General features: G+C 47.6%; 1 protein-coding gene across 2 annotated transcripts in view; it reads right to left on the bottom strand.

Annotated features, from left to right (window-relative positions):
- The window catches only part of itga10 (integrin, alpha 10), a 185,145-nt gene that overhangs the window by 119,077 nt on the left and 52,841 nt on the right, over positions 1–13,227 (bottom strand). For both annotated transcript variants that reach the window (XM_063041780.1, XM_063041779.1), the window contains exon 3: positions 3,674–3,783. In XM_063041780.1, the coding sequence (XP_062897850.1) occupies positions 3,674–3,783 (110 nt within the window). The remainder of the gene's footprint in view (positions 1–3,673; positions 3,784–13,227) is intronic.

Here is a 13,227-nt window from a genome sequence, read left to right on the forward strand (position 1 = left end):
TGGCGGGTGTCAGGTGAGAGGGAAGGTGGGTGGGTGTTGGGGGGGGAATGAACATAGAACACAGAAATTTACAGCACATTACAGGCCATTCAGCCACAATGTTGTGCCAACCATGTAACCTACTCTAGAAACTGCCTAGAATTTCCCTAGCACATTGCCCTCTATTTTTCTAAGCTCCACGTACCTATCTAAGAGGCTCTTAAAAGGCCCTATTGTATCAGCTTCCACCACCGTCGCCAACAGCCCATTCCACGTACCCACCACTCTCTGTGTGAAAAACTTACCCCTGACATCCCCTCAGTACCTATTTCCAAGCACCTTAAAAACTATGCCCCCTTGTGTTAGCCATTTCAGCCCTGCGAAATAGCCTCTGGCAATCCACACGATCAATGCCCCTCATCCTCTTATACACCTCGATCAGGTCACCTCTCATCCTCTATCGCTCCAAGGAGAAAAGGCCAAGTACACGCAACCTATTCTCACAAGGTACGCCCTCCAATCCAGGTAACAGCCTTAGAAATCTCCTCTGCACTCTCTCTATAGTATCTACATCCTTCCTAGTGAGGTGACCACAACTGAACACAGTTCTCCAAGTGCGGTCTGACCAAGGTCTTATATAGCTGTAACATTACCTCAAGGCTCTTGAACTCAATCCCATAGTTGATAAATGCCAACTCACCAAATGCCTTCTTCACAGCACTGTCAATCCGCAGAGCAGCTTCGAGTATCCTATCGACATGGACCCCAAGATCTCTCAGATCCTCCACACTGTCAAGAGTCTTACCATTTATATTATATTCTGTCTTCAAATTGGACCTACCAAACTTAACCACTTCACACTTATCGGGGTTGAAGTCCATCTGCCACTTCTTATCCCAGTTCTGCATCCTATTGATGTCCCGCTGTAACAACTGACAACCCTCCAGACTATCCACAACAGCCCCAATCTTTGTGTCATCAGCAAACTTACTAACCCACCCTTTTACTTCTTCATCCACAAAAGCACAAAGAGGAGGGGTCCCAGAACAGATCCCTCTGGAACACCACTGGTCACTGACCTCCATGTAGAATACAAACCATCTACAACCACCCTTTGCATTCTGTGGGCAAGCCAATTTTGAATCCACAAAGCAAGGTCTCCTTGGATCCCATGCCCCCTTACTTTCTGAAGGAGCCTTGCATAGGGAACCTTATCAAATGCCTTACTGAAATCCATATGCACTACATCCACTGCTCTAGCTTCATCAAGTAAGAAGCTGTGAGGTAATAGGTTGAAGAGTTAAAGCGCTGAAGAAGGAGGAATCTAGTAGGGGAGGAGAGAGGACCATGGAAGAAATAGAAGAGGAGGAGAATCAGAGGGAAGCGATGGGCAGGTGAGAAGAGAAGGGATGAGAGGGGAACCAGAATGAACAATGGAAAAAGAGAGAAGGGTTGTCCCCTGACACATTATTAACCAAGGCTCTTCCAGTAAATGGCAGCATGTTTGATCACATCAGCTTCTACGGGGTCAACCAAAGGTGTTATTGTCCTTTTTAAATGTATTTTTATGATCACAAGACCCTGTTGAACATTATGAACTTAAAGATCTGCGGGTCTACTCCATCAGTGAGTTGCTCGTTGGCAGAGAAAGTGAAGGAGCTGGACTTGGTGCGGGTTGTGCTGCTGCCTGCGGCACAGAGACGTCAGTGGAGCCAGTACGTGAAGGTGGTGTCCAATCTGACAGCGAGTGATTGTCTCGGTCAGTTTTATTGTGATCGCAAAACCCTGTTGGACATTGTTAATGTAGAATGACATCCTAGCTGGAGTTAGTGCTGCTCTCCAGTGCTCGCTCAGCAGAAGACAAGCTGTACTGTGTTCGACTGCAGACTGCTGCAACACTCATGGACTCAGGGAGTTGGATTACATTTTTTTTGTGTGGGACTGTATTTTACTGGTATCTTATAGGAGCTTGCTATTTTGTATGTTCTATATGTGTCTTGTGCTGTGTATGACTGTTGGCACCATGTTCTGCACCGGAGTAACGCTGTTTCATTTAGCTGTATCTGTGGGTATTCACGTATGATTGAAGAACAATTGAACTTGATAGGATGGGTTAGATTCAGAGTAACACTCCTTCACTCTCCTGGAGTAGATTCCCAGGGCAGGGGGAGCATTGATTAGAATCAGAATCAGGTTTAATATCACCAGCATTTGTTGTGAAATTTGTTGATTTTGTGGCAGCAGGACAATGCAATACATAATAATAGAGAATAAACTGTGAATTACATTAAGTATATATATTAAACAGCTAAATAAATAGTGGAAAATAGAAATAAAGAAGTAGAGAGGGAGTGTTCATGGGTTCAATGCCCATTCAGAAATTGGATGGCAGAAGGAAAGGAGCTGCTCCTGAATCATTAAGTGTGTGTCTTCACACTTCTGTACCTCCTCCTGATGGTAGCAATGAGAACAAGGCATGACCTGGGTGATGAGGTCCTTAATGATGGACACCACCTTTTTGAAGTATCGCTCCTTGAGAATGTCCTGGATACTATGGAGGCTGGTACTCATGATGGAGCTGGTTAATTTTACAACTCTCTGCGGCTTACTTCGATCCTGTACAGTAGCCACCTCCCTCCCCACCCATATAACCATATAAATCATATAACAATTACAGCGCGGAAACAGGCCATCTCGGCCCTTCTAGTCCGTGCCGAACTCTTACCCTATCCTATTCCCACCGACCTGCACTCAGCCCATAACCCTCCATTCCTTTCCTGTCCATATACCTATCCAATTTAACTTTAAACGACAACATAGAACCTGCCTCAACCACTTACGCTGGAAGCTCATTCCACACAGCTACCACTCTCTGAGTAAAGAAGTTTCCCCTCATGTTACCCCTAAACTTTATCCTCTAATTCTCAACCCATGCCCACTTGTTTGAATCTTCCCCACTCTCAATGGAAAAAGTCTATCAATCCTCCTCATAACTTTAAACACTCCTCTCAAGTCTCCCCTCAACCTTCTACGCTCCAAAGAATAAAGACCTAACTTGTTCAACCCTTCTCTGTAACTTAGGAGATGAAACCCAGGCAACATTTTAGTAACCCTCCTCTGTACTCTCTCAATTTTATTGACATCCTTCCTATAACTCGGTGACCAGAACTGTACACAATAACACCCCCATACCAGACAGTGATGCAGCCACTTAGAATGCTCTCCACCGTACATCTGTAGAAATTTGTGAGTGTTTTTGGTGACACCAAATCTCCGTAAACCCCTAATGAAATATTGCTACTGTTTTGCCTTCTTTATGCTGCATCGATATGTCTGGTCCAGGTTAGACCCTCAGAGATATTGACACCCAGGAACTTGAAATTGCTCACTCTCTCCACTTCTGACCCCTCTGTGCGTGCTCCCTCATCTTACCCATTCTGAAATCCACAATCAGTAAAGCTCCCTGTACACTCAGTATCAGGGCTAGGGTAGGACAGGTTAGATACAGAGTAAAGCTCCTTTTACATTGTCCCGGCACTCACACACACGGCTGGGACAGCGTGGATTGGAGAAGTTCCCTTTTCACTTTCCAATCAAGTGCACACAAGGCAGGGGCCCTTGATCACCCCATCATTCCTAAACCATCAGCCAAACACTGTAGGGCTCTGAACCAAAAAAGTTAGAGTTATTTTACCTGAGTTTAATTTCATACAGGTTGTGCTCTTTCGGCTGGCCACGTTGCATCGATAAATGTCACCTTCCTTGTTCTTCGCATTGCCATCCCAAGGGGCACTGACCAGCAACCTAAGGAGAAAAGTTGACACAGTATGACAACATAAACACAGGAGATTCTGCAGATACTGGGAATCCGGAGAAACACACACAAAACACTGCAGGAACTCAGAAGTTCAGGGCAGCATCTACGGAAAGGAATAAAGAGTCGATGTTTCCGGCCGAGATCTTTCAATCAGCAAGAAAGGTGTTGCTCCCCCACCCTGAGGGTGGCCCAGAGCAAACCGCAAAGGTGCCGTTGGCAACAATCGTCAGTGGCTCACCGAGGCCATTGATATGGCAGTCACCCCGAGGAACACGATTTTAGTGCATGTGGCTCAGCATCAGATTTATCATCACTGGCATTTGTCATGAAATTTGTTGTTTTGTTGCAGCAGTGCATTGCAATACATAAAAAATTACTATAAGCTACAATAAGAAACATAAGAGAAATAGATAAGTATTGCAAACAGTGAAGTAGTGTACATGGGATCAACGTCCATTCAGAAATCTGATGGCAGGGAGGAAGTTGTTTTCCTAAAACTCTGACTGTGTGCCTTCAGGCTCCTGTACCTCCTCCCTGATGGTAGCGATGAGAAGAGGGCACGTCCTCGGTGATGAGGGTCCTTAAGGATGCAGGCATCGCCTATTGAAGGTATCCTCCATGTTGGGGAGGCTGGTGCCCACAATGGAGCTGGCTGAGTTTACAGCCACTGCAGCTCTTTCTGATCCTCCTCCACACCAGAGGAGGCAGCCAGTCAGAAGGCTCTTCATGGTACATCTGTTCCAATTTGCCAAAGTCTTTGCTGACGTACCAGATCTCCTCAAACTCCTAATGAAATCAGACTCTGAATCAGGTTTAATATCACCAGCATATATCATGAACTTTGTTGTTTTGCGGCAGTAGTACATTGCAGTACATAGTAATAAAAATACAAATTACAGTAAGAAGTATATATATTAAAATGTTAAATTAAACAAGTAGTGTAAAAAGAAATAAAAAAGTAGTGGGTGCAATATCCATTCAGAAATAAGATGGCATAGGGGAGGGGTCCTGTTACGACACATACCCAACCGCACCAGCTTCCGGGGTTTAGACGCTCTAACTTTCTGGAATATAGATAGCTGGCACAACCCCTTTAAAGATTTAGGGCCATCCCACTAATTGGCAATCATGTTTTGGGCACCAAGAATTGAGTTTTTAAAGAGCACCTGAACTGAGGTTTAGTGCTCAATAGTAAGCCCTACTAGTGATATCATTTAGTGTTTGTTTTGTGCTCAGTTCTCAATCCAGTTTGATACCGTGTCTTGATCCTAGCCTCGGATATTCTGGCATCTGGGTCCAAACCATCCTCATCAGGGTCTCCCGTCACAGTATGGTTGAGCCAGTACGGACCCAGAGTCCTTCGTCCGCTGTGACCGGCCACTGCGAAGATATTTCCAGGCGGAGCCTGGAGATACACAACATCCAGGTAACCGTTGGTCAACATTTGCAAGGAGGAAGCCAGAGTGGGTCGGGAGAGCTGGTGGTGCCCCCTACGGAGCCAGTGCATCTTCCAGCCCCGGAGAAGTTCGACAATGACCCGGGCTCTTGCTGCGGCTTCCTCATTCAATGCGCATTAGGTTTGAGCTCCAGCCGTCCCAGTTCCCTTCGGAGCGCGGACAGGTGGCCTTCATCTCTCTCTTCTGACTGGAAGAGCCCTGGTCTGGGCCACCGTGCACTGGGCACAAAGGTCGGAGATTGGTTCAGATTCTGAGGACTTCATGGCCGCCATGAGGAAGGCGTTCCATCGCGCAGCCTTGGCTCAGACAGTCTGACGAAGATTCGACAGGGTGGGCAGTCAGCAGCCAACTGCACTATCAAGTTTTGGAAGAGAATAGCTGGAAAGGGGAGGCCTTGGCCACTCTATACCAGCCACAGACTCTGAGATGAACTGAAGGATGCCCTCGCCTTAGGAGGGCCAGCAGAAGACTTAGAGATTCTGATCGATCAATCCATTCGTCTTGATAATCATCTGGCAGCATACAGTAAGTGAGACTACATCAAGAAGTTGAAGAGGGCTAGCCCGAGCCCAGCCTCAATGCTTCGTAATTCCACTCTCCCATCTCAGACCATGACCAGCCTGTCTCCTGCTCACGATCCTGTCGAACCCATGCAAATTGGCCATACATGAATCTCTGCCAATGAGAGGTTCTGGCAAAGGATTCAAGGTTGCTGCTGTTACTGAGGGGAAGCAGATTACTTGCGAGCCGAACGTTCGAAGCCGCAGCTGTCAGGAGAACTGTCATGCCCATCCGGTGTTGGGAGGACTGTGACGGTCACAGCCACTACCCCCAACCTCGAGGATTTTGGTTTCACGCTGAGGGTGGTGGTGTCCTGTGTTATGAACTGGCAAGATGGGAATGCTTTCTTGGACTCTGGGGCAGCTGAAATGTCCTGGACTTGGAAATCGCCCATCGGCTCAACATACCGCTGCAGGAGTTAAGCCAGCCAATGCTCACAACTGTCCTGGACGGCTGTCTGCTTGGTTCCAGGCAGATCCGGCAGCAGACGGTGGTTTAGCAGATGAGGATAGAGGACCAGGCGGAGGACATTAGTCTCTATATCACCAAGCCTCCTCACATACCCCAATCCTTGGGCACCCTTGGCTGTCCTGTCCCGGCATAACCCTTCCGTGAACTGGAAGGAAGGGAGGATCACTGCATGGTCCAGTCGCTGCAAGAAGGTATGTTTTCATCTTGGTGTTCCGACCCCTAGTCTCTCCCAAGACCAGCGGCCGGCGAAGGGGCAGACTTCTGTTCGGGGTAACATGGAGCCTTCAGGAAACCCAGTCCTGCCTTCAGGGGCAGACAAGCCGGCCCCGGCCAACAGGCCTGTGTGAGCTCCGACCCTGCCCACGCAGGGGTGTGCCAGAACTGGATCTCTAGTTCAGGAGCAAGCCAAAAAGGTGCCCAAGCAGTCTGGAATTCTAGCAGCTAAGGCAAAGGACACCAGTTGCCAGACCTATCCAAAATGGAGCCTAGTCCTGGAGCACAAGAACCACTTGTTGTGCCTCACTGCCAAAGCCTGAGGAATTGGACTGTGATTCAGCCTCTGTTTTCACTAAGACTCTTGTGAATCTAAGGAGAAGACTCTGAGGTCTGCCAAATCCCGCTACCCCCCCCCCCCCCCCGCCAGCTGCCTAAAGCTCCTCAACATCCTTGGAGGAAGGTTCAGGGGTAATTGCAGTGACCCAGCCAGTAGCAATCGCTTCTGTCTACGAGGGTTTGGAAGAGGTCTTCAGTAAGGGAAAGGCCTCAACTCTTCCACCGCACCAACCCTACGATTGTGCAATAGATCTACAGCCTGGTACTTGTCCTCCACGGGGTCGATTATACACACTCAGGCTCGGAGAGAAGAGCTGTGGAGTACATAAGGAAGGCTCTTGCCTTTGTATTCACTCGGCCCTCCACCTCACCAGCTGGCATAGGCTTCTTCTTCGTACAGAAAAAGGACGGGAGCCTGCGGCCATATATTGATTACAGAGGGCTCAATCACATAATGGTCAAGAATCGTTACTCTCTTCCACTCATGAGCACTGCCTTTGAGATCCTCCAAGGGGTAAGAGTGTTCTCGAAGCTAGACTTGCAGAGTGCGTTCACAGAAAGGAGGGTGATGAGTGGAAGATAGCATTCAGCACACCGACAGGGCACTATGGCCTTGTGAACATGCCAGCAGTTTTCCAGGCTGTTATGAATGACATGCTCCAGGATACCCTCCATAAGTTTGCCTTTGTCTACTTGGATGACATCCTAATTTTCTAGAAGTCCATGGAGAAGCACGTTGCTCACGTCAGAGATATTCTAAAGAGGCTACTTGATCATGGACCACATCAATTTGGAGAAGTCTGAATTTCACCTTACCACCACTTCATTTTTGGGTTTCAACATCTCTAATGGCAATCTCAAGATGGACCCTAGTTAGCCTCAGGCAGTCAGAGATCAGCCACAACCATCCATTGTGAAACAGGTCCAACGGTTCCTGGGATTTGTCAACTTTTATCAAGTTCATCAGAAACTTCAGCTCAGTGGCAGCTCTGCTGACAGCACTAACCAAGAGATCCATTCGTCCTTTTGTTTGGACTACCAAGGCAGAGGCTGCTTTCACAGAGCTCAAACAGCGGTTCACAACAACTCCCATTATTGGCTGCACCTAACGCAGACTTTCTCTTCCCTTTATCATGGAGGTGGACGTCGAAGTGGGTGCGGTGTTGTCTCAGTGGATACCTTTGGACAATAAACTGCACCTGTTCTTTTCCAGGCAGCTATCCCGGGCACAGGTGAACTACGACACTGGAAATGGAGCTGCTCGCGGTCAAGTTGGCTCTGGAGGAATGGCGTCACTGACTCGAGGGGACTAAGAACCCTTTTACCATACGGACGACCACAAGAACCTGGCTTATACTCAGGATGCCAAGAGACTGAATTCCAAGCAGGCCAGGTGGTCTCTTTTTTTAACCATTTTAATTTCATCCTGACCTATCGACCAGAAGCCAGATGCCTTGTCCCGTCAGTTTGACGAACCCAAATAAGAGGAGCAGTCTACCACCATTTTGCCCCAAGCCAAGGTGACAGTGCCAATTTGATCGGGAATCAACACATTTGTTCACAAGGCCCAGGCACAAGGGGTGATTCCTCAGAACAGCCCTCTGGGTCAGCTATTCATTCCTAGTCCTGTCCAGTCTCAGGTTCTTCAATGCAGACATACATCAAGATTGACCTCTCACCCAGCGATTGCCAAGACCCTCGAGTTCCTTAAGAGACGAGATTGCTGGCCTGGAATGGTGAGGGAGGTCCGTCAATACGTGCTGGCATGCGAGGTGTGCATCCGGAACAAGGAGACCTGCACCAAACCTCAAGGGCTTCTTCACCCTCTGCCTGTTCCGGACAGATCCTGGGCACACACCTCCATGGACTTTGTCACGGGATTACCTCCTTCCACGTGGAAGACCATTATCATAGTAATTGTAGATCGCTTTTCAAAGGCCTGCAAATTAATCATCTTGGACAGGCTATCATCATCATCAGAGACGGCCGAAATTGTCCTGCACCAGCATCCACAGTTTTGCAGTGGACATTGTGCCGGATCGTCCACAATCCGCATCATATTTTGGAAAGCATTCTGCAAGCTGAATGGGGCAACAGTGAGTCTTTCCTCTGGGTTTCACACACAGCCTAACAGCCAGATGGAGTGGGAGAACCAAGGTTTGGAATGAACCCATAAGACCATAAGATATAGGAGCAGAAGTAGGCCATTCAGCCCATCGAGTCTGCTCCGCCATTCAATCATGGACTAATCTATTACCCTGCCGACTCGCTCTGCCTTTTATCCTCGTGATTGGAGCCACCTCCTCTCCAAACTTCTGATGTCCGGATTGGCAGCTGGCCAAAGCACTATTACCATTCGGATATGTCCATACATGGCCTCCTCTACTGCCATGATGAGGCTAAACTCAGGTTGGAGGAGCAACACCTCATATACCGTCTAGGTAGCCTCCAGCCCCCTGGTATGAACATAGAATTCTCCAACTTCCGGTAATTCCCTCCCCTTCCCCTATCCCTATGACAGGAGAATGGGGTTGAGAGGGAAAGTAAATCAGCTATGATGGAATGGCAGAGCAGACTCGATGAAGCAAGTGGCCTATTTCTGCTCCTGTCTTAAGAAGTCAATTTATGAGGAGGTGCAGAAAGACAGGCTGAAATGGCCTGTATGTATGTGAGTCGTGAGGAGGTTGCCCCTTTAGCCGAAAGGTACTCAAAGTGTTTGAGCTGCCTCATCGCTCTGGCAGTGGCTTATGGTGCAGAGAAGCCTGCCACGTGAGCTCACACCAAAGAGAAGGCAGACAGGGGGCTGAGGAGGAATTTGGGTCAAAGTCCTCCATGACTCATTTAGGTATTGCATCTAAAAAACTCTGGGACTTGGTTCAAGAGGTATTGTATCAGCTACGGAAATTGTATCAGCAGCTGTACCGCTGAGAGGCTGCAAAAGCCCAGCCAAGTTGCAGCTACTGTGTCCAAGGCTTTCAAATTCTGAATAGCTTCGCATCAGCCAACTAATGAGAGAAACAGATGTGACACTGGCATTGAACAAACAGAGAATCACTTATATTGTCCAACTACAGAGACAAAAGAAAATCTGAAACCTGCAAATCATATTCAGTCCTTCCTGTTTTCTCAGTAGAATCAGACATTAGGAGTGACTCATTTTTGGAGTTCAAAATATTTTGCCCCTTTCTCTGTCCTGAAAGTGATATCATTCACTCAAATTGGGCCCATTGGGAGCTACTGTTCCCATTATCTCACATCTCTCCGATTGTAAGGAGTAGTCAGGAAAAAGCAACGCCAATTCTTCATCACCCTTTGTACACTCACGTGTGTACACACAGACAGACAGACACACACACACAGACAACAGCAACAACACACACACACACAAAACTACACTCTCAGCCACAACCACTCTCACACAACCACACTCACGCACACACATAACTGCACTCACACACACTACACTCTCACACATACTCTCTCACACTACACATACACCCACACTCACTCTCACACAACTATTCTCTCTCTCACATACACACATACAACTACACACTCTCTCTCTCACGCACACACACAACTACACTCTCTCAAACACATTCTCACACAACTACTCACATGCAACAATCTCACACAACTACACTCACACGCACAAACTACATTCTCACACACATACACACAACACTCTCTCACATACACTACACTCCCTTGCACGCGCTACTCTCCCTCTCTCGTGCGCACATGCTACACTCCCAAAATCAAAAGGCGTACTCCTGTCTGATTTGCCTGAGTACTTTATATATACTTTATATTTCATTGTCGCCAAACAATTGATACTAGAGCGTACAATCATCACAGTGATATTTGATTCTGCTCTTCGTGCTCCCTGCGGTACAAATCGATAGTAAATATTAAAATTTTAAATTATAAATCATAAATAGAAAATAGAAAAGGGAAAGTAAGGTAGTGCAAAAAAACCGAGAGGCAGGTCCGGATATTTGGAGGGTATGGCCCAGATCCGGGTCAGTCAGGATCCGTTCACAGTTGGAAAGAAGCTGTTCCCAAATCTGGCAGTACGAGTCTTCAAGCTCCTGAGCCTTCTCCCCGGGGGAAGAGGGACGAAAAGTGTGTTGGCTGGGTGAAGTATCAATTACAGTAATGACCACCAACCCTCACCTCTGAGTGAGTCTCCTTATTCCCATTCTAGCCCTCTGGGCCAGCACAGTGCCCCCACCCCCCATGGGGTTCTACACTCAGTTGGGGTGGCACTGACTCGATGGAACTTCATCTTCGACATACCCCTGACTCTGTGGAGCAAGGTAAGGAATGGGCGTGATACCCATGGACAGGAAAGAAGTGTGGCAAGTTACACCAGGCACCAAGAGTGGCTGTGGCAACCCAGAGGCTTGCAGAGAGCAAGGTCATCTGTAGAAATGCTCAAAATACACCCAGTGGCCACTGTATTAGTCCAGCCACTTCAAAGTTCGGCGTGTTGTGCGTTCAGAGACGCTCCTCTACACACAAATGGTATTTGAGTTACTGTTGTCTTCCTGTCAGTCTGGCCATTCTCCTCTGAATTCTCCCATTAAAAAGGTATTTTCACCCACAGAACTGCCACTCACTGGACGTTTTCTGTTTCTCACACCATTCTCTGTAAACTCTACGGGGGGTCAGTGCATGAAAATCCCAGGAGATCTGAGATACTCAAACCGCCCTGTCTGGCACCAACAATCAATCCATGGTGAAAGTAACTTCGATCACATTTCTTCCCCGTGTTTAGTCTGAACATCAACTGAACTTTGGTGAGACCTGTTGTAAATTGGGGGTCCGCTTCAGTGAGCACCTCTTCTCCTTCTGCCAAAGCGGAACTTCCCAGTGACCAACCATCTTAATTCTGATTCTCATTCCCGTTCACACATGTCAGTCCATTGTTTCCCCTTACGCCAAGGTGAGGCCCCTGCAGGGTGGAGAATAACACTTCATATTCCGTCTGGGTAGCCTCCAATCTGATGGCATGAATATTGCTTTCTCCTTCTGGTACAAAAAAACTTCCCTACCCCTACCCTCTTCTATTCCCCACTCTGGCCTCTTACCTCTTCTCATCTGCCTAGCACCTCCCCCTGGGTCCCCTCCTCCATCCCTTTCTCCTATAGTCCACACTCCTCTCCTATCAGATTCCTTCCTCTCCAGCCCTTTATCTTTCCTACCCACCTGACTTCACCTATCTCCTTCAAGCTATCTTCTTTCCCTTCCTCCCCCCACCTTTTTATTCTGGAATCTTCCCCCTTCCTTTCCAGTCCTGATAAAAGGGTCTCAGCCCTTTCCATAGATGCTGTCTGACCTGCTGAGTTCCTCCAGCACTGTGTTGAACTGAACCCCATGACCATGCCTGCATGCACAGAGTTGCTGCCATATGATTGGCTGATTCGATATTTGCATTAACGAGTGTACCTAATAAAGTGGCCACTGAGTATAATAAGCAAATTAATGCTTTCTTAAGGCATTCAAGATATTTCAGCATGATGGACAGACTACTGAGCTGAGGTAGCCAAGATAAAAATTGCCTGCAATTTCTTGATGGAGCGATTGGCTACGTTTTAAAAGAATCCTGAGATTGCCTGGGCTGATGTTTCATCCAGAGCTTCAACAAAGGCCAGGAATTGGATTCAGGAATCTGATTTCAATTAACGAACATAGTTGCTTAATGGAAAAAGTATGTCTGAACTCATGGACGGCGGGGGGGGGGTGCACACTGGAGTTATGAGACATAGCAAATGATCAAGAGCTTTCATGATTTCCATTCCTGTTGACGTGTGGCGGGGAGGGGGGGGTGGTTACTCCATAGCTTCCAAATTTTCTGTCACAAAACAATTTACTCCTTTGGCTAAAATGGAATGAAAACTGCCTGTCCTTCCCAAGTGAGAATTATTTAAGAGTTATAACATCATCCCCTTCTTTTTCCATTGCCTTCCACATTTCAGATTACTGGAATGGTAACTTTAAAGCTGTCCGCTTCTCTCCTTCCTCCAAATCTCTCAGCACTTCTTCTCATACTCTTTATTTCCCTCCGTAGATGCTGCCTGACCTGCTGTGTTCCTCTAGTATTTTGTGTGTGTGACTCTGGATTCCCAGAACCTCCTGAGTCTATGTCCTGTTGAAGGGTCTTGACCCAAAATGTCAGCTCTTTGCTCCTCTCCGTAGATGCTGCCTGACCTGCTGAGCCCCTCCAGCAGTTGGTGTGCGTTGTCCTAGGGTTCACGATCGGTGCTCCTACCGGGATGTCCAGTCGGTGGACACAAGACCCCACAAGTGCTGGATTCTGGAGCAACAATCAATCTGCTGGAGGGATTTAGCGTGGTCGATCGGCATCCGCACGGAGGGGGAAAAGGA

This window comes from Mobula hypostoma, chromosome 2 (genome assembly GCF_963921235.1).
Source record: "Mobula hypostoma chromosome 2, sMobHyp1.1, whole genome shotgun sequence".
Classification (NCBI taxonomy): domain Eukaryota; kingdom Metazoa; phylum Chordata; class Chondrichthyes; order Myliobatiformes; family Myliobatidae; genus Mobula; species Mobula hypostoma.